This window comes from Salmo salar, chromosome ssa13 (assembly GCF_905237065.1).
Source record: "Salmo salar chromosome ssa13, Ssal_v3.1, whole genome shotgun sequence".
Classification (NCBI taxonomy): domain Eukaryota; kingdom Metazoa; phylum Chordata; class Actinopteri; order Salmoniformes; family Salmonidae; genus Salmo; species Salmo salar.
Genome location: NC_059454.1, coordinates 25,269,896 through 25,295,145, shown reverse-complemented (window position 1 = coordinate 25,295,145; position 25,250 = coordinate 25,269,896). Strand labels below are relative to the sequence as shown.

The window sequence follows — 25,250 nt, the reverse complement described above, 5'->3', positions numbered from 1 at the left end:
AGACTTTTTTCTACTGTATTATTGACTGTATGTTTGTTTATTCCATGTGTAACTCTGTGTTGTGTGTCGAACTGCTTTGCTTTATTCTTGGCCAGGTCGCAGTTGTAAATGAGAACTTGTTCTCAACTAGCCTACCTGGTTAAATAAAGGTGAAATAAAAATAAATAAAAAAATTATACTAGCATGGCAATCAGTGCCCTGCTTTGGTTGTTGCATCGGATTGCAGTAAATGGGAATGACCACAAGGTGATGCTCCATACGTTTCTGGCTGCTGAGTTGTGTCACACCATGAATGACAGAGGCATCTCATGGTAAAAGGCTGTTTCAGCATGGGCAGCTTCCACCATGCTTCCTCCATTTTAAAGTAGTCAAAGCAGTCAACTAGGTGGGGATTCCTATGGGTTGAAGCCTCAATGGCGCTGCCCATGCTGTCACAGACGCTATAACGGCATAGATATAAAGATGAGTTCTCTATCGATCTTTGTGTCACACATAGCAGAACCACAGTAGACTTGATGATCCGTGGCTAAACAACTCATGGGCAGGGTTCACCAGAACAATAAACAAATGTTCCAGTGTCCACACACACGCACATAATGTACACATCATCATCTGAATGTACCAGAGCACGCAGACCAACACTTAAACATACACGTCATGGCATTTTGGTTTGCAAAAAACAAACATGTGACTTTGTGTAATAACAAATTATTTTTATTATACATATTTCTGTTGTGGTTGTATGGCTTCATTGTACATGGAAATAAGGTGGTACCGCACATAGAGATTCCTGGAGCAGCTCTGTACCCTAAACTGCAGTTGGCTCAGAGACGATGGCACAACACTGACTCGCACAATGGCTTACAATGGGGGCCGGGGGATGACACGTGCCTAACCAAAACACACGACTCATACACTGACACGCACTCACACACAGACAAATACTGTATCACACATACATATATGCCATTTAGCTGCCGCTTTTATCCAAAGCGACTTAGTCACGCATGTATACATTTGACGTCATGGCCAAAAGTTTTGAGAATGACACAAATATTAATTTTCACAAAGTCTGCTGCCTCTGTTTGTATGATGGCAATTTGCATATACTCCAGAATGTTATTTAGAGTGATCAGATGAATTGCAATTAATTGCAAAGTCCCTCTTTGCCATGCAAATGAACTGAATCCCCAAAAAACATTTCCACTGCATTTCAGCCCTGCCATAAAAGGACCAGCTGACATCATGTCAGTGATTCTCTCGTTAACACAGGTGTGAGTGTTGATGAGGACAAGGCTGGAGATCACTCAGTCATGCTGATTGAGTTCAAATAACAGACTGGAAGCTTCAAAAGGAGGGTGATGCTTGGAATCATTGTTCTTCCTCTGTCAACCATGGTTACCTGCAAGGAAACACGTGCCGTCATTATTGCTTTGCACAAAAAGGGCTTCACAGGCAAGGATATTGCTGCCAGTAAGATTGCACCTAAATCAACCATTTAATCGGATCATCAAGAACTTCAAGGAGAGCAGATCAATTGTTGTGAAGAAGGCTTCAGGGCGCCCAAGAAAGTCCAGCAAGCACCAGGACCGTCTCCTAAAGTTGATTCAGCTGCGGGATCGGGGCACCACCAGTACAGAGCTTGCTCAGGAATGGCAGCAGGCAGGTGTGAGTGCATCTGCATGCACAGTGAGGTGAAGACTTTTGGAGGATGGCCTGGTGTCAAGAAGGGCAGCAAAGAAGCCACTTCTCTCCAGGAAAAACATCAGGGACAGACTGATATTCTGCAGAAGGTACAGGGATTGGACTGCTGAGGACTGGGGTAAAGTCATTTTCTCTGATGAATCCCCTTTCCGATTGTTTGGGGCATCCGGAAAAAAGCTTGTCCGGAGAAGACAAGGTGAGCGCTACCATCAGTCCTGTGTCATGCCAACAGTAAAGCATCCTGAGACCATTCATGTGTGGGGTTGCTTCTCAGCCAAGGGAGTGGGCTCACTCACAATTTTGCCTAAGAACACAGCCATGAATAAAGAATGGTACCAACACATCCTCCGAGAACAACTTCTCCCAACCATCCAGGAGCAGTTTGGTGATGAACAATGCCTTTTCCAGCATGATGGAGCACCTTGCCATAAGGCAAAAGTGATAACTTAGTGGCTCGGGGAACAACACATCGATATTTTGGGTCCATGGCCAGGAAACTCCTCAGACCTTAATCCCATTGAGAACTTGTGGTCAACCCTCAAGAGGCCAGTGGACAAACAAAAACCCACAAATTCTGACAAACTCCAAGCATTGATTATGCAAGAATGGGCTGCCATCAGTCAGGATGTGGCCCAGAAGTTAATTGACAGCATGCCAGGGCGGATTGCAGAGGTCTTGAAAAAGAAGGACCAACACTGCAAATATTGACTCTTTGCATCAACTTTATGTAATTGTCAATAAAAGCCTTTGACACTTATGAAATGCTTGTAATTTTACTTCAGTATTCCATAGTAACATCTGACAAAAATATCTAAAGACACTGAGGCAGCAGACTTTGTGAACATTCATATTTGTGTTATTCTCAAAACTTTTGGCCACGACTGTACACATACATGAGTCTAGCCCATAGCATCAGTCAGGTTCTAGCAGAGATCAACTCACCTGAAGGACAACACTTGTATCATTAAAACATTACATTAGTATTCCACAACCAGATCATACATCCTCCATTAGCCTGTAGTTTCTGCCTCTGCCCACTTGAAACAATACTGAGATAGTCAGTTACCCCAGCTGCTGCAGGTCTCTGAGGATAAACATGAATATGGAAATACCTTCTGTACAAAAATCTGCCTTGACATGATTATGTTAGAGTAACATTGATATAAAAAGCATGTTACAATGTTGCCTATCTTATAAATATTCATCCCATACTCCATCAGAATAATAATTGCATATTCAGTGAAAGTGTGACTCTCAATCTGCAATAACTTACTTGCACTCATGGAGGACATGGAAACAGAGAGGCTATAAGGCCACGTAGAGAAAGGTATTCCTGAAGAAATGTCCAGAAGAGGATGCTTTCTCTCTTTCTCTCTCTCTCACCTCGCTAGTGAAACGTTCAGTACAACTTCCAGAAGAGAGAGGCGGAGCATCTAGTTAAATATAATGTCTACCCAACCCATCTTTGCCCAACCTTCAAGCCCCATCCACTACGTTGAAGGGCTAGCCTTGGCTTGGTGTACGAGGTGGGTGTTCTGTATGGGTAAGGAGGAGTGCAAGGATCTAGGTTGATCCAGAATCAATCATTCCCCTCTTTCAGTTCTCATGTTCCATTGACTCCATCATGTTTGGCATTGGACACAGGGATAGCTCTTACTTCCATCATTAGCTAAAAACATTCGTATAAACATTGGCAACAACAGCAATAGTAGCATAGTAACAACTACGACAACAATGGATAATAACCCTAATAGAAAAACAGGAAGACGTCCCAGTGTGTTTTGTTTTGACAAAGCCCTTTGGATTCAGAACCCACTCTCTCATCGGCTGTCAGGAGTCTCATACTGATGATGTCGCAGGTCATAGCGCAATAATCCTCCTGTTCCAAGTCTCCATTCATGTTGTCATCAGTGACCCCCTTTGGTCATCCTCATCCCACATCACCACACCTCCTTCTCCCAGGTCCACCCTCACAGCATGTGGTCAGGCTGGTGGAGGGGGTATTGGAGGTAGGCAGCAGGGGGGACAGAGAGGCCAGCAAAGGGGTTGAGGGAGGGGTGGACAGGCGGGGTAAGGGGGGCGGAAATGGTGGGACCTTGTGTGGCGGGGGAGTAGCGGTAGCTGAGGTAGCTTGTGGAGGGTGAGGGGGAGGGGGTGTAGGGGTAGCTGAGGTAGCTGGCGGAGAGCGAGGGGGAGGGGGTGTAGGGGTAATGCTCCAGGCCAGTGGAGGTGGTGTAGGGGGCATAGGCTGAGCTGTAGTCCAGATATGGATTGAGGGAGGCCTGAGAGGGGCTGAGGTGGGACTGGAGCACCAGACTGGGCTGGAGGAAGGCCTGGGGGTACATACACTGCTGGGAAAATCTGAAGAGACAGAAGGACAGAAAGATAGCAATACATTAGTGTTTAGTATACAGTTATACATTAGCGTGCACGCACACGCCTAACGGCACAGAGGGCTCAGCCATCGTGGAGAAAAAGGCACATACACAAAATAGACAGTTTATTTACAGTATCTGTGGATTATATACCACACCAATATAATTACAGGGGACATACAGCACTATTGTATACCCACATTTTACATGGACTTAAGGCCAAAAACAGGGACAGACCAACCTACCGTATAGGAGAGTTATGCACACATCCACAATATCACTCACCACCCTTTCAAAACACTCAACTTGACCCCCTGAGAGGACAGAAACCACCCCCCATCATAATTATCACAATCACTGCAACCACTCAGTCATTGGTGTACGATTAATTATCATAGCCATGAGAGAATGTCAAAAACCTACGCCCGCCCACACAGTATCCCACTGCTGGCTTCCCTCTGAAGCTAAGCAGGGTTGGGCCTGGTCGGTCCCTGGATGGGAGAAAAATGAAAGCTGGAAGCACAGGGACTATGGTGGTCTGCTTGAAATATGTTGGCATTGCAGACTCAGACAGGGAGAGGTTGAAAATGTCAGTTGGTCAGCGCATGCTCGGAGTACACGTCCTGGTAATCCGTCTGGCCCTGTGGCCTTTTGAATGTTGACCTGTTTAAAGGTCTTACATCGGCTGCGGAGAGCGTGATCACACAGTCGTCCAGAACAGCTGATCCTCTCATGCATGTTTCAGTGTTACTTGCCTCGAAGCGAGCATAGAAGTTATTTAGCTCGTCTGGTAGGCTCGTGTCACTGGGCAGCTCTCGGCTGTGCATCCCTTTGTAGTCTGTAATAGTTTGCAAGCCCTGCCACATCCGATGAGTGTGGGAGCCGGTGCAGTACGAGTCGATCTTAGTCCTGTATTGATGCTTTGCCTATTCGATGGTTCGTCGGAGTTTAGCATCTGCTTCATCTGACCACTTTTTTTTGTGGACCGAGTCACTGGTGCTTCCTGCTTAAATATTTGCTTGTAAGCAGGAATTAGGAGGATAGAATTATAGTCAGATTTGCCAAATGGAGGGCGACCTTTGTACGCGTCTCTGTGTGTGGAGTAAAGGTGGTCTAGAATAATTTTCCCTCTTGCTGCATATTTAACATGCTGATAGAAATAAGGTAAAACTGATTTAAGTTTCCCTGCATTAAAGTCCCTGGCCACTAGGAGTGCCGCCTCTGGATGAGCATTTTCCTGTTTGCTTATGGCGGTATACAGCTCATTGAGTGCGGTTTTAGTGCCAGCATCGGTCCGAGGTGGTATGTAGACAGCTACGAAAAATACAGATGAACTCTCTAGGTAGATAGTGTGGTCTACAGCTTATCACGAGATACTCTACCTCAGGTGAGCAAAACCTCAAGACTTCCTTAGATATTGTGCTCCAGCTGTTGTTTACATTTAAATGTCCCGTTGGCAGGATATACGTGCTTTCAGTTCGTCCCATTTATTTTACCGCGATTGAACGTTAGCTAGCAGGATGGAAGGCAAAGGTAGATTAGGCCCTTGTCACCTGATCCTGACAAGGCACCCTGATCTCCATTTCCTTCTCCAGCAAATGACAGGGATCTGGGCCTGGTCGGTTGTCTGTAGTATATCCCTCCCGTCTGACTCATTGAAGAAAAACTCTTAGTCTAATCTGAGATGAGTAATCACAGTTCTGATGTCCAGAAGCTCTTTTCGGTCATAAGAGACGGTAGCAGCAACATTATGTACAAAACAAGTTACGAACAACACAACAAAAAAACAAAATGGTTAATAAGAGCCGATAAGAGGGCAGCCATCCCCTCCGGCGCAATCATGTGTTCTCAGTTAACTTACCTGGTAAAATACTGGTAATTTTTTTCTTCTAATAATAGTAAACATCATAGTACACACTACAGCATCAGTATGATTCTGAGCCATTGTAATTAAAGGGTACATACAACACTGTTGTCTACCCACAATTCACCTTGCCTTAGGCTGCCCATTTATAAACGTAACCTGCTTCAGTTCCACTGACAGCTGCAAAAATAGATCAAAGCTGTTGAGCAAGAAGTGACAGAACAAGAGGTGGCCTATATCCAACATTTGAAATAATAACGGTCTCTGGACCAGCTTGGCCTGTCCAAATCCATGACCTTATTCTTTCTTTATCCAATAATAACCTAATGGCTGAGACTGTCTCCAGATCAGCAGTTAAGAGCACTAACGAGGGCTCAGAGTTGCTTACCCCAAAACACAGAGGGAGAAACTGTCAGGGATTTCTTCGTCGGAGGACGATATGGCGAAATCATCGTCGGAAAAAGATGACCAATATGCAGCAGAGTTGAGATGGTTCATTTTGAACTTTTAATAACTTCCAAAATGAACATACAAAATAACAAAAACGAACGCACGATACACTGACAGTCCTGTTAGGTTTACACACACTAAACACGGAACAATCTCCCACAAATACACAGACAAACACACCCAACTAATATAGGACTTCCAATCAAAGGCAACACCACACAGCTGCCTTCAATTGGAAGTCCACCCCAATTAACTCAACATAGAAACAGATCAACCAGACTACACATAGAAATACATCAACATAGACCATAACTCAAAACCCGGAAATAATAAATCAAACGCCCTCCTAACTAACACACCACCCTGAACCACATAAAACAAATACCCTCTGCCACGTCCTGACCAAACTAAAATGACAATTAACCCTTATACTGGCCAGGACGTGACAGAAACAGAGTTTAATGGGTTGCACGCATACACTACTGACAAAAGGACCAAAAAACAACTGCCTCACACACTGGAATTACAAGTCTCGTCCGTCCGTCTGTGTTGTGCTGCTGGCCTGCTCTGCCCTGTGCATCAGACTGATGGATCCAATGTGACAGTGGCAATCTATGAGAGGGAGCTAGGCCTCCCCTCGCCTCCTAGCTCCCCTTGACTCACGTCCTCAGTGGCAGACACACACACAAAGTGGCATACACAAATAAAAAACTGTAAAAACACCACACACCTACAGCAGACAATGCACAAATATACACACATACACGTACTGTAAACGTATTCACAACCCCACACATACACGTACTGTAAACGTATTCACAACCCCACACATACTCGTACTGTAAACGTATTCACAACCCCACACATACACGTACTGTAAACGTATTCACAACCCCACACATACACGTACTGTAAACGTATTCACAACCCCACACATACATGTACAGTAAACGTATTCACAACCCCACACATACACGTACAGTAAACGTATTCACAACCCCACACATACACGTACAGTAAACGTATTCACAACCCCACACATACACGTACAGTAAACGTATTCACAACCCCACACATACACGTACAGTAAACGTATTCACAACCCCACACATACACGTACTGTAAACGTATTCACAACCCCACACATACACGTACTGTAAACGTATTCACAACCCCACACATACACGTACAGTAAACGTATTCACAACCCCACACATACACGTACAGTAAACGTATTCACAACCCCACACATACACGTACAGTAAACGTATTCACAACCCCACACATACACGTACTGTAAACGTATTCACAACCCCACACATACACGTACTGTAAACGTATTCACAACCCCACACATACACGTACTGTAAATGTATTCACAACCCCACACGTACTGTAAACGTATTCACAACCCCACACATACACGTACAGTAAACGTATTCACAACCCCACACATACACGTACAGTAAACGTATTCACAACCCCACACATACACGTACTGTAAACGTATTCACAACTCCACACATACACGGAACTGTAAACGTATTCACAACCCCACACATACACGTACTGTAAACGTATTCACAACCCCACACATGCACGTACAGTAAACGTATTCACAACCCCACACATACAGATGCAGGAGAGAGGGAGGGCAGCAAGACAGGATTGATTGGTGCAGCAGGCAGCGTCGGTGTACAATATTCACTAACAGACCCATGAGAGAAGAAGAACCTGACTGAGCTCTCCACTCTCTCTCTCCTACTGTCCATTTCAACTAGCCAAGGCTGTAGTGAGTGGGAGAGAGAGAGAGAAAGAGGGAAGGATGGAGAGATAGCAAAAAGAGGTGAAGGATCACCCATCATATCTATCATGCCTTAGGATGCTGCAGCTTTTAATAGTTCTGGTGACACAAAAGGTCATGTGTTGGGAGGTGGGTGTCAGGGCGAGAGAGAGAGAGAAACAGCGAGAGAGAGAGAGAGAGAGGCCGGCAGCAGTGAATGACTGACACGGCATTGGACACTCATCTTTCGAGCAGTGCTAGCTTTAGCATAGTATTAGCCAACTAAGATGCCCCTGTATACTGTATGTAAAGAGTTCCATCAAGCACACATAATATGTGAATCAGGATCCTTGTAAAATAATACCACACAATGGGAGATGTGTGCATGATCAGATGTTTGCAAATGTCAATGCCTTTCAGAGGGATTGTGATAATTCGATTTTTAGAATTGGCTATTTTAGTGGTGAGCTTCGTCTAATTTGGTCCCTGGGAAGCAGAAAAAAAATACCTTAGGGAAAACAGTTTGGTTTTTCCCCAATACCCAACAGAGGGGATGGAAGAGGGTTAGAGGATATAAAGGGTAAAATACAGGCAGAGAAGAGAGAGAGAGAAAGAGCAAGAAAGAGAGAGTAAGGGAGGAAAAGGTAAGGGAATGAGGAGACTGCAAAGAGAGAGAAAGAGTGTGGGAGGATGATAGGATGTTTACCAGCGAGGCTCAGTTTGAGTCATTCTAACACTGCCAAATCAGCAAAGGACAACTCTACTTTCAATGCATGCACACACACCCCCACATCCTGTCCTGTCTGTTCCCCCAAACAGGTGTGTGCAGTGACTGATCCCCCCCCCCCTCTACCCTGTCTCTGTGTTTCAACAGGAAACACACCCCAGCCCTTAAAAACACCACACCTGACCTGCCTCCTACTTCAAAAAAAGAACTGAATTTGAATAAAGTTCTAAATCTCACTTCTCTGTCAGCACCCTGCCAGTTAGCTGGAACAGAGGGTGTCTCATGGGCCCTAGAGACAGAGAGAGGGCAGCCACGGGCACTGGACCCCATCCTGAACTCCCACTTGACAAGCACACACCCCTCTTTACGGCCACTCCTAGCATTAGTACTTAGTCCCCTCTTCACTTAAACACCTGACAGACAGACACACAGGAACATATGTAAACCCCAGGCCAGGAAAGCCCCTGGAGAAGCTGAGCAGGGCTTAATAAGAAGGAGGAACTCCCCGCAGGAGGAGTATGACAGTATTAGTTGAGATAATGGTGCTTACTTACTGCCAGAATTATGAGTTTGGGTGTGTTTTTTGGACGTGTGTTTTGACAGGATAGTCAAGGCTTCATGAATATAGATCAATCTCTTTTTTACATTTTAGTCATTTAGCAGATGCTCTTTTCCAGAGCGACACAGTAGTGAGTGCATACATTTTCGTACTGGTCCCCCGTGGGAATCGAACCCAAAACCCTGGCAGTGCAAGTGCCATGCTCAACCAACTGAGTGGCAAGTTGAACACTCTATACCTAGTGACTTCCACAGAAGATGAAGAAAGAGCAAGTCATTTTCATTGTGGTGGCAGACAGTGATATTATCATGATCAAACCCAGTAGAGGAGATGGAGAACTTGTGCTTTAATTGTCCATTGGTTCTCTGAACGAGAACTGCCATCATTCATTCAGAGGCTCATCTGGGTCAGCCTCAATTCCCTTATCACTCAATATATCATTCAATAATTGAAGGCTGGTGGCTGCAATATTAATAGCCCTGTGAGGCATGAAGGGCCTATCACAATTTCGGATACTGCTCTAGTCTACAGAACACATAGCCCAACCAGACCGGCCTCACAGAATAGGAAAATGGTCATTTAGCCTAATATAGTATAGCACTCATCAGGAGACATGGACAGCTCTGGTCATCTCACTTCTGACCAATCAGATGTCAGAAATGTTTTGTTTCTGGGTTAAACAGAGTGAGTTAGCAGGCTTCAGTTGCGAAGTAGATCACTGCAATAACTTTGGTACTGAATATTCAGAACCAGACTGCTGACACTGATCAGCATGAGAGTGAGTTGCTTGAAACAGGGTTTCAACAGGGAGTATGTGTCAACAGTGCTCTTCCTCACATAAACACAAGCACAAACAAACACAGAGAGGGAGAGATATGAAGGAAAGATACAGAGGGGGGATATGAAGGAAAGATGCAGAGGGGGAGGGAAAGAGAGAGAGCGAGAGAGAGAGAGAGAGAGAGAGAGAGAGAGAGAGAGAGAGAGAGAGAGAGAGAGAGAGAGAGAGATGAAGGAAAGATACAGAGGGGGGAGAAAGAAAGAAAGATACAGGGGGGAGAAAGAAAGAAAGAGAGATGAAGGAAAGATACAGAGGGGGGAGAGAGAGAGAGAGAGAAAGAAAGAAAGAGAAATGAAGGAAAGATACAGGGGGGGAGAGAAAGAGAGCCATAAGCAGGCTAAGAATATCCCCATGTCCAAATGTAGCCATGTTAGGCAACAGCAGCAGGCCAGCCAGTTAAGTGAAGCAGGCAGGAATCTGGGTATTCTCACTGACATCATGTAACTGACGGTAGCACAGCTGGCTGAGGGAAGGGTCATTCTCAGACTGCATGAGACAGCCAGTTACAACGAAGGGATGAACACACAACTAGACAGACAAAGATTAGCCTCGGAAGCCCAGGCATCTCACGTTAGACACAGACAGAAAGAGGGACAGACAGGTGACCAGAAGGAGAAATAGGCAACAGAAAAGACTGTGTATGGCATTCGTAACAGAGGAGATGGGAGAAAGAGATGAAGAGAACAGATAAGGGAAAGTAATGACAGACAGTAAGACACTGAGTGCATTCAAGCAGTAAGCTTAAAGCAGACTATAGACAAAAATCGTGAGTGAAGTCGGGGGAGGTGCATCTGCGACAGCCGAAAGTGGGACACTGTAGTGGTTTTCAAACAGCAAGGCTCAGATCAACATGGCAGGTGTTAGAGCATTGGGCCAGTAACCGAAAGGTTGCTTGTTTTCCAACAGCAAGGTTTAGTGTAGGGTGACAGGTAGCCTAGTCGTTAGAGCATTGGGCCAGTAACCGAAAGGTTGATTGTTTCAAGTCTCGAGTCAAGGTGAAAAAAATCTGTCGATAGGACAAATATAATAATCACCCACCAAATTATTATAACATAGCTAGCTGCTATTGTATACAAATGTTTTTCTGTAGAAATGTAGAAATAAACTTCTCTCTACCCCCATATCACACACTCACAAACATAATGTGTATACAATTAATTGATTAGAGGTCTCAAACATCATTTTCATTTGTATGCCCTGAAACTTTAGAATCGTGGCAAAGTTGGTTCCTGTTTCAGTTATATCTTTGGCCACGTTTAAGTGGGTTAAACAAAAACACCCTAATGATTGGTTGACAAATAGTGCCTCCCACAATGCAGGTGATGGCTGCATGGTGCAGTTGGTGAGAAGCAACTGCGGCAACTTCATCAAAAACTGTATGACATTTGATCACAAGACAGACAATTTTTATAATCATAATGCAACACACTTTAAAAGGCAGTGACCAACAGTGGTCACCGACTTGACCAAATGTATCCGCTCTAATGTGTCCATTGGTTGCTCCTTACCCATACTGCCTCTGGATCAGGGCGGGGTGGACCTGCTGCACTCTGATGGAGAAACCTGAGAGAGAACAGATAAAACATGGCAGGGTCAGAGACCATCAGATACTGAAGAGAGAGAAGACAGCTAGGGACATCTGAGCTAAAGGCAGGACAGACAGACAGAGCCTGCATAGTGGACAGAGTGTTCCTGGAGGAAGAGTTCCTACCACTCTTACTTTTCATCTCTCTGTCCCTCCCTCTTTCCCTCACTCCCTCGGTAAGTTGAACAGACTTTGGCATTTTTTAAACAAGGGAAACAGTGAATCTACAGGGACACATGAGAAACAACACACATGCACTGACACATTCGCTCTATATAGACACATCCTATGGGTTTTAATCAAATCAACTTTATGCACTGAGCTTGTCTGATGCTTTAAGCGCACTGTTAAATTAAATAATTAAGACACACAAATTGCTAGAGGGAGTATGACCGCAATTGATTTGATTGTGCACAGACTTGCTGCTCCGTGTTAAAAAAATGACAGTGAGTGACTGACTAGCACCCGTTGTTTCTGACTGAAAAGTCATGTTACCAAAATCCCTCATTTGCTTAGGATAAACATTCCCTATTCCCTCAACCCTTGCTCTCTTTAAGTACACATGTATGCATCGCATGCACGTGGCCAATAGGGCCTGACTTATTGCATATCCTAATCACATCAATAAATTGGTTATAAACTCAATGCATGTGACAGCAAAATAGATGCAGAGGATGTTACAAATAAACTCGAAACGGGGGAGGTAAAGGGGAAGTCGGGTGTGTGGAATGAATTTGACTAGTTGTTGAAAATATTGGCGATCAAGAAAAAGAAGTTTAGGAACAAGCTCTGCGTTCATACTCAATGCATGTGCCAAGCAGGTGCTGTTAGATTACAATATCATTTTTATGACTGTTTGGAACAATGTAAACAACACTAAATAAACTATAAGTGTATCAGAGAGTTTATTTTAATGTTTTTTTTGTAAAGCCTTTAAAAAAAAAGGTTTTTACATTTAACTAAGCAAGTCAGTTAAGAACAAATTCTTATTAACATTGACGGCCTACAGGGGCAGAACGACATATTTTGACCTTGTCAGCTCAGGGATTCGATCCAGCAACCTTTCGGTTACTGGCCCAACGCTGTAACCACTAGGCTACCTGTCACCCCAAAATTAATTATAGCATAGACTAAAAACAGTCTCATTCATTCGTGAATGTAATTTCTGAAATGAAACAGTTTATTTATTCAAGGGTCGCTTTATTTTAAAACGAAAATGCTTGATTGCATTTCATATCAACGAATGAATGATTGATTGATACAGTAGCCAATATAAGTATTGAAATATAGACCTAAGTAAGTTATTGTATTAAGACTAAACAGGATGTGCTCTTTGGCCTACAGCTCAGTGGTGGTTACACAAGGCTGCTATACTAAGCCTACTAATTATAACATTACTTATTATTATAATAATAGTATAATAACACAGATATCAAGAACAATTAGGGTTATTATTATTATAAATATAATCTTTCTGAAAAGTGGAAGTGTAAACACTAAATAAATTATAAGTAATACCAGAGACGATGTTCTAACAAAAATAAAGTGTCAAGCCTTTATTATGAAGGTGAAAAATTGCAGAATTTGTGAAAATGTTTATCTGACATCCTTCCTTCTATCCCTGCCTCCCTCCCTCTCAATCCCCTCCTTTTTCTCACTAACACTTAATGTTCCTGTAACTCTTCACACACACCCACACCCCTTGGTCATTCTCTCCTGTTGTGTTTATCATGACTCCCTGGGTGAGGGGAGTCACACAGAACAAGGAAGAGACAGATCTGTTTATTTCTCCCTCTCCCTTCCTCTCTCTCATAAACAGTTCCACAGGGATGCTGGCCCACGTTGACTCCAATGCTTCCCACAGTCAAGTTGGCTGGATGTCCTTTGGGTGGTGGACCATTCTTGATACACACAGGAAACTGTTTAGCGTGAAAAATCCAGCTGCATTGCAGTTCTTGGCACACTCAAACCGGTGCGGCTGGCACCTACTACCATACCCCGTTCAAAAGCACTTAAATCGTTTTGTCTTGCCCATTCACCCTCTGAATGGCACACATAGACAATCCATGTCTCAATTATCTCAAGGCTTAAAAACCCTTCTTTAACCTGTATCCTCCCCTTCTTCTACACTGATTTTAAGTAGATTTAACAAGTGACATCAATAAGGGATCATAGCTTTCACCTAGATTCAACCGGTCCGTCTATGTCATGGAAAGAGCAGGGGTTCCTAATGTTTTGTACACTCATCATAACATATCAACTGCATGCTTGGCGTGTAACAAAGCAACAACAGCCCATCATCGAGATACAGTATACTACAGTTGTCGCTACTGTGCGTCGGTCACACATATGCTACATCTAAAATGTCACCCTATTCTCTTTACAGTAGTGCATTACTTTTGAGCCCTACATTTTCCCATAGACTCCACAGAGTGACAGGTGGTTTGCTGTATGTGTGTAGTCTGAAGGGGCGCAGATGTAGGCTGGAGGTTCACACTGTACAGTCACACTGTGCCTGACCACAGCTGGGTCTGCCATCAAATGTGTGGTGTGTGTACCATATAATATAGAGGAATATAGCTATAATAGTCGTCAGCTGAGAGTGTGTATTCGCGTGCCATCTGCTCACATGTTTGTGTAGTGTGTGTGTCTGTGTCTGTGTATGCGTGGGGTTGGTCTCTGTATGTGTGTGTGCGCATGACTCACCTGTCTGTGGGCTGCGGGGCTTGGCTCCCAGGTAGGCCAGGTTGACGTTAGCCTTCCTACCGTCGACGATGGGGTTGGGGTCTTTACATGCCCGTTCTGCCGCCCCCCTGTCCATCATAGTCACCTGACAGGAAGAGGAAGGAACACACAGATTTACAAGTCAGGAAGTGACCAATATCGATTTTATAAAATACTTATCCCTTAACATGTATCTCACCAATACATTCCTGTATTCCCTATTATGTTTGAGCACTAGTCCTGGATCCATATAGATAGAAAGTTCCTGTGTGCTTTTAACAATGTGTGACATTATGACCTAGCATACTGACCTATCACAGGAAATGGTGGGTGTCTGGGAGTGCAGGGAGGGGTTCTTTCAATTATATTATTATTTTACTAACAACGGGATGCTAAATAAGAGCCATCAACAACATGGTACATCAAAACACAGTGTGTTCAGTGTCTTTCTCGCACACACACACACACACCTGTGACCGTATCTATTACAATATATATTACATTATTAGTAATACAATTAATTTGTATAGCGCTTTTCATTACAGAGTTCTCAAAGCTCTACTGAGAAAAACATTATGTATATACAAGAAAGACGACATACATTTAGAATCAAGGCAGGTAAAATAGCAAGTGGGTTAGGTGCTAAATATACTTAACAAAAATGTAAACACATGTAAAGTGTTGGTCCCATGTTTCATGAGCTGAAATAAAAGATTGCAGAAATGTTTCATATGCACAAAAAGCTAATTTCTCTCCAAATTTGTACAAAAATGTGTTTACATCCCTGTTAGTGAGCATTTCTCCTTTGCCAGGATAATCCATCCACCTGACAGGTGTGGCATATCAAGAAGCTGATTAAACAGCATGATCATTACACAGGTGCACCTTGTGTTTGAGACAATAAAAAGCCACTAAAAATTTGACATTTTGTCATAAAACACGTCACGGATATCTGAAGTTGAGGGAGCGTGCAATTGGCTTGCTGACTGTAGGAATGTCCACCAGAGCTATCACATGTTCATTTCAGCACCCCTGCCCAGTCATGTGAAATCCATAGATTAGGGCTTTTATTTCAAATTGACAAATTTCCTTATTTAAACTATGTAACTCAATAAAATCTTTGAAATTGTTGCATTTATATTTTTGTTCAGTATACATTTTAGATTGGGACTAGGACTATGAAAAAGGCATTCTGCAGAAGTGGATTTTAAGGCCCGTTTTAAAGGTTCTGAGTGATGGAGAGGCTCTCAGATGGTCAGGGAGAGTATTCCATAGGGGCAAGGGAGCAGGGAACAGAAGGCTCGGAATGCCATAGTTCTGAGACATGTCTTGAGGAGTTGAAGCAGTAGAGTGGCTGGAGCAGAGATTGCAAAGTGGCTCGCTGAATGAGATGAGGTCACTGATGTTAGGCCAGGATCTTGATGATGTGGTCTGACCTCTTGGTCATGATCAGGACCCTGGCAGCACTTTTCTGGATTAGTTGGAGGCTATCTAGTGATTTGGCTGTGAGGCCCCCAAACAGCCCATGGCCAAAGATTAAGGCGTGGATGAGTTTCTCTGCATCTGGCTGGGAAAATTATGGTATGACCTGGGCAAAGTTTTTAAGATGGCAAAATTATGTTTTATGTGGGCATCGAAGGACAGACAAAGATTAAAATTGACTCCTAGGTTGGAGATGACAGAGGACAAGTGGATGGCCTGGCTGTTGATTGTAGGGCAGATGTTTCCAGCACTGATGACCTGCTTGGGTGACAAAATAAGCATAGCCTCATTCCTGCTACTCTTCAACTGGAGGAAGTTCTCTTTCATCCATTCCCTGATGTCCTCTAGGCAGCTGCTGAGTTTTGCTAGGGCAGGGATGGTGTCCGGTTGGTTGTTAATGTAAACCTGGGTATCGTCAGCGTAGCAGTGGAAGTTGATGTTATAATGTTACAATCTCTTCGGATTAGGCCGAGAGGGAGCATGTAAATTAAAAACAGGATAGGCCCCAGCACTAACCTCTGTGAAACACCGGATGTGACTGCAGACTCCTCCGATCTGGCCTCTCCAATAGGGATGTAATACTTCCTATTGGAGAGGTAGGAGGAGAACCAGTTTAGAGCTGTTCCAGAGCCAGCAGTGTGTTCTCTGAAACGCTGCAGGAGGATGAAGTGTTCCACGGTGTCAAAAGCAACACTGAGATCTAAGAGGAGGAGGATGCTGGGAGATCCTGAATCAGCAGTCATTGGAAACTTTAACTAGAGATGTTTCTGTGCTGTGCAAGGGCCGGAAGCCAGACTGGAAAACCTTGTACAACTGATGACAGATGTGATTGAAGCTTTAGCAGTCTTAGGGCTTGGGGGTAGAAGCTGTTCAGGGTCCTGTTGGTTCCAGACATGGTGCATCGGTACCGCATGCTGTGCGGTAGCAGAGACAACAGTCAATGACTTGGGTGGCTGGAGTCTTTGACAATTTTGAGGGCCTTCCTCTGACACCGCCTGGTTTAGAGGTCCTGGATGGCAGGAAGCTTGGCCCCAGTGATGTACTGAGCCGTACGCACTACCCTTTGTAGTGCCTTGCGGTCGGCTGCCAAACAGTTGCCATAACAAGCGGTGGTGCAGCCAGTCAAGATGCTCTCATGGTGCAGCTATAGAACTTTGAGGATCCGAGGGTCCATGCCAAATCTTTTCAGCCTCCCGAGGGAGAAGAGGCATTGTCGTGCCCTCTTCACGACTGTGTTGGTGTGTGTGGACCATGATTCCTTAGTGATGTGGACACCGAGGAATTTGAAGCTCTTGAATACAAAACCTTTCATAGGCTTACACCGTAATTATGAGTTTGACAACTTCCGGAGGCCATCCTCCAACCTATCAGAGCTCTTGCAGCATGAACTGACATGTTGTCCACCCAATCAAAGGATCAGAGAATTAATCTAGTACTGAAAGCATAAGCTACAGCTATAGCTAGCACTGCAGTGCATAAAATGTGGTGAGTAGTTGACTCAGAAAAAGACAATAGTTGAACAGTTTTGAACAAACTAATTTCTTTAAAAATGAAGGAGAAGCAAGAGAGGGAGCTAGCTATATTTTGTTTTAAAAAAAAGGTCAGTTTCACTTAGCTAGCAAATGCAGCTAGCTGGTTTAGCCTACTCAAATACCCAGCTCAAACAGAGAGGGATGCTATGTTAGCTAGCTGGCTATGGCTATCCAACACTGGAACTCTTCCATGTCAAGGTAAGCTTTTGGTTTTATAAATGTATTGCCACCGGGGCCTGCCGGTGTAACTGCCAAACTGCTTGCTGACTGTACTGCATGATTGTAGTGGGTTTACTAGCGTGCTAGTTCAAGTAGCTATGTTGACTTTGACATTAGCTAATATGGTGACAATGATGTAGGCTGTGTTTAGCGGTTAGCAGTTATGATTTATTTTTCACCTTTATTTAACCAGGTAGGCAAGTTGAGAACAAGTTCTCATTTACAATTGCGACCTGGCCAAGATAAAGCAAAGCAGTTCGACACATACAACAACAGAGTTACACATGGAGTAAAACAAACATACAGTCAATAATACAGTAAATGATGTGAAGGTTTGTCTTGGAAAGGTTTTTTCGCCTGGTCACAGACAGCTGATGTGTTGTGCACTGAAGTATACAAGCAAAAAAAAGTGAGAGGAGAGAGCAGAGATGCGAGAAGGAATTATACAACCAGCAAAATGATCATGCTGTTTGTATATGGCTACTATGAAAGTGAACTGTGTTTGATCAGGGGCGTTTTTACTCCACCGGTTCTGTTGAAAAACATTTCTTAAACGGAGCAAACATAACGAAACGAGGATAAACATACCTGAATTTGTCCGATAAAAATGCTCGTTTGCAGCTATTGGACTAATGATTACGCCATAGATCAACTAGATGAAGGCAAGAGTGTGCAAGTCAGTATTGAATGTGTCACTTCAATTACTAAAATGTTTCTCTGGACCTGGCATCTACACTGTAAACTTTAATTCTTAGGCTAAGTTGTAGCAACCTCGTGATGGGTATAGGGAAAATGTGAATATCCTGTAGTAGGCTAAACCTATCGATGTTACATTGAGTTGGGTGAATGAAAGTCATCCAATACGCTGTAATGGAAGTAAGGCCATGCTCATTAAAAACATTATCGTCCTCCCTCATCTTAAAAGTCACCGACAACCACTGTGGCAGAGCAGAAGGCTGATTGTGCTTCTTTTAAGGCAGCAGAGTAGCTTGCCTGGTGGTCTTTATAGGCCAGTAGTTGGACAGTGAAACCATCTTTCCTCCAATGTCTCAAGCTTACGGCTAGGAGTCTTCATTCTGCGCAGTTCATCAGTGAACCAAGGAGAGTGTTGGAATGTTACATCACGTGTGTTTTCAGAGGCAAGGATGTTCAAGGTATTACTCAAAGTGCGGTTATAGAGATTGACAATATCATCGAGGGCTAGCTCACTGCAGTCAGACTCAAAGGTGAAAGAGGGATGGGTTAAGTTTCCTCAGGTTGCAGAATGTAATGGGAGTGGAGAGGAGTTGGAGCAGTCAGTGTCACAGCCTTGATTTCAGAGACGCCTAGCTCGATGACATCCAAGTCAGTGGCAGGGACATCGCCAGTGATAATGAGGTCCAATGTGTATCCATGGTTGTGGATGGGAACATTTACATATTGCACAAGGTTTAGACAAGGGATGGGCAACTTTGATGGGGGTGGAGGCCACAAAAAATCTGAACTCATGAGGGGCTGCATTTGCTCGCTGGTCTGCGTACCCACATCCACATTTTTTAAAGTTAATGTTGTGCAATTCTACTCATTTTGCCATGGGGCAGAGTGGGAAATTAGTTGTTTTACAAACAATTTCTTGCAATTCTACATATTTTGAATTTGAATATGATATCTTAGTGAGACAAACAATATAAATTGGGGCCCCCTGTACGGTAATTTGACCATGATAACACGTTTAGATAGCTGGCCGCTAAACTAACTTAGCAATCTACAAAATTTTAGCTGACATGGGCTAATTGACTGACTATCAGTGACTGACATAACAAGAGGAAAACTGCTGATGCACAACCAAACTTTTTGTTTGTGGGGGAGGGGTGGGATTGATCAGAGGGCCTTCAAAAGGGGGGGGTGGGCGGCCAGTTGCCCATCCATGGTTTAGACAGTCCAGCAAGTTAAGGAAGTCAGCAGCCATAGAGCACATGGGTGAGTCAACACTTGGGTGAGTCAACAGTCTCCCAAAATTACAATGTTGGAGAGAGTGGAGCATAAAGAGATTATTAGTTCAGAAAACTCAGAGCTAAAAAGAGGTTGTTATCTTGGGGGGGCGGTAAACAAGAATAACAGTGATAGGATTTGGTTGTTTACATTTATGAGCAAAGTACTCAAGACTGAAACTCAGCAACAGCCAGTGGGTTTAAAATAAAGCAGTCTGTATAAAACAGCAAGGCCTCCACCGTGGCTATGTGCCTTTTCAATGTATTTGTATTCAGGCAGAGCTGATTCATTAAGATGGTAAGTTTACCTCGCTGTGCCATGTTTCAGTGAGGCAGATCTTGTCAAAGTCATTATCAGAGATAAACTCATACAGAAGAGGAGACTTTGTTATTAAGGATTGCAGAGTGTAAAACATGTTGAGTCATTGGTGGAAACAGTGTCATTACATTTTGGTTGTCTACTGCGCTCTGTATTGACTGTATATGTCTTGGAGTGGGTGACGTCATTTACCTGAGAACTGTTCACTCACTTGCAGAACTGGCAAGTGTACACAATAGATTCATTTGCTGATCAGTTTCCTACTGCCTTGTCGTCCTCATGTTTTCCAGAAGATCCCGTATTGCGTAAGGCTGTTATTGATCTCCTTGCACAAGGTTGTTTTAATCTATTCAAAATGTCTGAGGAATCCTTGTGTGTAGTGGAGGAAAGTTGCTGCCATTTCTTAATCTTTGGACCAGCCTTCGGTCCAGGAGAGATGAGAGGAAGATCTAGGCTGGTATTCGAATCTAAACACTTAGCTAGTTGATTGGAGAAGTAGGCTACTATCTTTTGTAGTTTAACGTTTTTGGTTAAGATAACTAGGTTTTTGTATTCAGTACTTGATTAGCTTTAAAAAAAAAAAAAGTTGATATTTATAATGCACATAAAAAACACTTATAACAAATAACTATAGATACATTCACAGGAGTAAACTATCAAGGCTGCCACTGGGCGCCATGGCAACCATTACAGTAAAGAGTAGTCACAAACTGCTAATAAATGAGGTAAGGTGAACTGAAACATGATATTAGTAACAGTCAAGTCAAGTCAAGTTGCCAAACAGTATAGGGCATTGATGTCACGGCATTATTCTTCTGCTTTTATTTCAAGGCAACAAACTATGGGGGTCTATGCTAACAGTGGCTGTAATGTGGATGGGTTGATTGAGGCTGCTGGGGGAATTAGACTGTTATGGGAAGTCAGGGGTGAAATGGGCAGACTGTACAGGTTGGGCCAGAGACAGAACACACGCTGGTTGGCTGGCTAAACTCATCAACATGTGTATGAACAGGGAGGCAGGGAAAATATGCATTGCTTTAACTCCCCTCATCGCTCTCATCTGTCTTCTTATCTCTCTCACTGACCCCCCCTCTCATTACCACACACAGCTTGGCAGAGGGGGGTTGTGTGTGTGTGTGGAAGTCAAAATAGAACTGCAGCCTTATCTCAGCGCACCAACTGACATGTCACACCTCTGTGACCAGGGGGGACTGCATTCTGCTGACACACAACCTCCCCCAGAGGAAGGGAGAGAAAGGGAGGAGGGAAAACAGAGGGAGATAGGAAGAAAAAGGGGGAGAGATCCTTCAGGCCAAGTAACTGATGCATTTGCTGCATTAGGTCTCTCCTCAGCCATTCTGTTTTGAACTGAGTAAATACACTTCCGTGCCTATGAATGCAAAAATATTTCTGGGCAAATAAAAGCCTCTCACTTGACCATCTTACATTCTTTCAGCTCTTATTCATTATGCACATATATTTTCTGTTGTTACTCATTGTGTGTGTGTGTAGAGAGAGAGAGAGAGAGAGAAAATGGGTGTTTGGAAGGGGAGGGGGTTGTTCAGGACTTGGGAGATAACTGATGTTATGCTTTTTGAGGAATAATCTACTCATGCTAAAACATGTGACTGCAAAACCACACACACTTGTTAGTTGAACAAAGTGTTAGCGTTACACCAAATTAAGACCCATGCTCTTTGCTTTGTGGATTACATGAGCACGGAAATGTCAGCAGCACATGTACATGTCCATTCAGGACAAAGGTTAGAAAATAAAATGGAAAGGAAACGTAATGGTTACAGTAGTGTAGGAAATGCGCCCAGCCTACCTGCTAAAACATCTGCAACTGTTGCCTCACTTTATGGGCTCAATTCAAGGTGTATGGGTTAGAATTACAGTGGCCGTATTCAGGGTGGCTAATAGGTTATGAAAGTATTCTGTGGTAGATAATGAAATGTGTGTAGGTGTTTTTACATTTACATTTTATCCAAGCAGCGCTATCGCTGTAACAGGCTGGATTTAAGTCTCTTCTTGACAGGTGTCTTGCCTACTCCTTCGGTCTTTTTTATGCACTTTCATCATTCGTTACAATGCAATACGTTTGTTAATAGGATTTTTGTAATATAAAAAGTGGCAACAAAATAAAATGTGTTACGAAAGTAATACGAGTTCATCTACATTCGCCTACAGTATATCACCGAGTTGACACAAAAGGGAACAAAATAACTGACACATCGCCAGGCAGTCTGTCGCACGTCTCACCCATTTCATTACCTTACCCTCACCCCTTCCTGTACAATACCAAACATGGCATGAGCAGAAAACAACAACAGTCAGCCAGACAAGCGCTCTGTCCTGTCAAAAGAAAGGTTATGCTGAATTTGGAGCTATTGCACAGTGTCTTGTTAGCTGAAGTAGACTACACTTACAAATCCGTATCCTCGGGATTTCCCGGTTTGTCTGTCCGTTATCACAACTGCCTCGTCAATATCCCCGAACATCTCGAAGTATTTTCGAAGGGATGCGTCGTTGGTATGATAAGGTAAACCGCCGACAAATATCTTAGTGAAAGTTGTGTCTTTCTGAATAGTGGGATGCATTGTCTCCAGATCTCTGTTAACAAATTGATGATAAAGCGTTGGTCCACTAGTGAGTTGGAATGGAAAACCTAAACGTCTATGGGGGAAAACACAATAGGTGGTATATCAAAGTTCTAAACAACTACATGGGCGTTCGAGAGATGGAAGCTTTAAATGCGCATTGGTTTTTCTCAAGCGCTCAATCAGGCTTGATTCGTCCAGTCTGTATCGATGCAAAATTAGGTCCTTATTCCATGCGTTGAGTTATATCCAAGCAGCGCTATCGTTGTAACAGGCTGGATTTAAGTGTCTTCTTGACAGGTGTCTTGCCTACTCCTTCGGTATATTTTAGGTAGGGGGGGAAGTATTTTCTAGGCGAGTTTCAAACACGCCCACTCCCATTTTGGCCAATACATAAGCGGAGCGTCCTAGGTTTAGCGACACCCCCTGTCAACGTTTGTTTTGAAGTGTCTGACCTATATCTGAGGCTGGTTTATTCATAGTGAGTTGCTGACCATAAAACATCACATTCACTTTCCATTTTTAAGGGCCACAACAAGCGCAAAAGTCTTGTTTCGAGACAGCGCACGTGAAAGGGTCAATAGGGCATAGGGGTGAGAGGAAATTGATGTGGTTAAAGACAAAAGCGCGCACCAGGGGTGACCAATCACAGGAAAAACTGAAGATGAAAGGTTTTAATGTTGAGGTGACCGTGTATTCGTCTCACTCTCTTTGTGCAAAGGGCATGTGGAGGCAAACTCATTAATCAAGCCTTCTTACCTTCAGTAGGTCTACTAAACAATGGGGCAAAGCAAGGCAGAGGGGCTCACATTTAGTTGGTTCATGTTTTTAATTTCAGAGCGATAGAATTTTGGTTTGCATTCTGACTCTCATATGCATCTTATGCTTGAATAGGTTGGAGATGACCACTGTAAAGATGTCCGCATGCTTCCAAACCGAAACAGTTTGGGAGAGTTTGTGCATATACTGTACAGTGCATTTGGAAAGTATTCAGACCCCTTGACTTTATCAACATTTTGTTACGTTACAGCCTAATTCTAAAATGGATTACATTTTTCGACCCCCTCGTCAATCTACACATAATACCCCATAATGACAAAGCAAAAACAGGTTTTTAGATTTTTTTGCAAATATATATATATAAAAAATGAAATATTACATTTACATAAGTATTCAGATCCTTTACTTAGTACTTTGTTGAAGCACCTTTGGCAGCGATTACAGCCTTGAGTCTTCTTGGGTATGACGCTACAAGCTTGGCACACCTGTATTTGGGGAGTTTCTCCCATTCTTCTCTGCAGATCCTCTCAAGCTCTGTCAGGTTGGATGGGGAGTGTCGCTGCACAGCTATTTTCAGGTCTCTCCAGAGATTTGGTTCAAGTCCGGGCTCTGGCTGGGCCACTCAAGGACATTCAGAGACTTGTCCCAAAGTCACTCCTGCGTTGTGTTGGCTGTGTGCTTAGGGTCGTTGTCCTGTTGGAAGGTGAACCTTCGCCCCAGTCTGAGGTCCTGAGCGCTCTGGAGCAGGTTTTCATCAAGGATTTCTCTGTACTTTGCTCCGTTCATCTTTCCCTCGATCCTGACTAGTCTCCCAGTTCCTGCCGCTGAAAAACATCCCCACAGCATGATGCTGCCACCACCATGCTTCACCGTAGGGATGGTGCCAGGTTTCCTCCAGACATGACGCTTGGCATTCAGGCCAAAGTGTTCAATCTTGGTTTCATCAGACCAGAGAATCTTGTTTCTCAGGGTGTGCGAGTCCTTTCGGTGCCTTTTGGCAAACTCCAAACGGGCTGTCATGTGCCTTTTACTGAGGAGTGGCTTCCGTCTGGCCACTCTACCATAAAGGCCTGATTTGGGGGCGTGCTGCATAGATGGTTGTCCTTCTGGAAGGTTCTCCCATCTCCACAGAAGAACTCTGGAGCTCTGTCAGAGTGACCATCGGTTTCTTGGTCACCTCCCTGACCAAGGCCGTTCTCCTCCGATTGCTCAGTTTAACCAGGCGGCCAGCTCTAGGAAGAGTCTTGTTGGTTCCAAACTTCTTCCATTTAAGGATGATGGAGGCCACTGTGTTCTTGGGGACCTTCAATGCTGCAGACATGTTTTGTACCCTCCCCCAGATCTGTGCCTCGACACAATCCTGTCTCGGAGATCTACAGACAATTCCTTCGACCTCATGGCTTTGTTTTTGCTCTGACATGCACTGTAAACTGTGGGACCTTATATAGACAGGTGTTGTCTTTCCAAATTTTGTCCAATCAACTGAATTTACCAAAGTTGGACATCAATCAAGTTGTACAAATATCTCAAGGATGATCAATGGAAACAGGATGCACCGGAGCATAATTTCAAGTCTCATAGCAAAGGGTCTGAATACTTATGTAAATAAGGTATTTCTGTTTTTATTTTTAATACATTTGCTAAAATAAAAAAGAAACAGTTTTTGCTTTGTCATTATGGGGTATTGTGCGACTGATGACGGGAAAACATTTTATTTAATCAATTTTAGAAAAAGGCTC

The 25,250-nt window shown here is 43.7% G+C and overlaps 1 protein-coding gene across 1 annotated transcript; it reads right to left on the bottom strand.

Moving 5' to 3' along the window:
• Positions 1-2,450: 2,450 nt before the first annotated feature.
• Positions 2,451-23,069, bottom strand: LOC106566727 (RNA-binding protein 38). The gene is made up of 4 exons (XM_014135047.2): positions 22,561-23,069; positions 14,592-14,715; positions 11,809-11,863; positions 2,451-4,065 (listed from the first exon to the last, which is right to left on the bottom strand). Exons 1-4 carry the CDS (start codon positions 22,729-22,731, stop codon positions 3,675-3,677), a joined length of 741 nt encoding a protein of 246 aa, XP_013990522.1. The 5' UTR covers positions 22,732-23,069; the 3' UTR covers positions 2,451-3,674.
• Between the last annotated feature and the right edge of the window lie 2,181 nt (positions 23,070-25,250).

Coding starts and splice junctions, on each gene's coding strand:
- LOC106566727 (XM_014135047.2), bottom strand. CDS start 22,731: ATGCATCCCACTATTCAGAAAGACACAACTTTCACTAAGATATTTGTC. Junction 14,716..22,560: donor AATCCCGAGGATACGGATTT/GTAAGTGTAGTC, acceptor TCTTCCTGTCAG/GTGACTATGATGGACAGGGG. Junction 4,066..11,808: donor CTGATCCAGAGGCAGTATGG/GTAAGGAGCAAC, acceptor CTGTCTCTTCAG/ATTTTCCCAGCAGTGTATGT.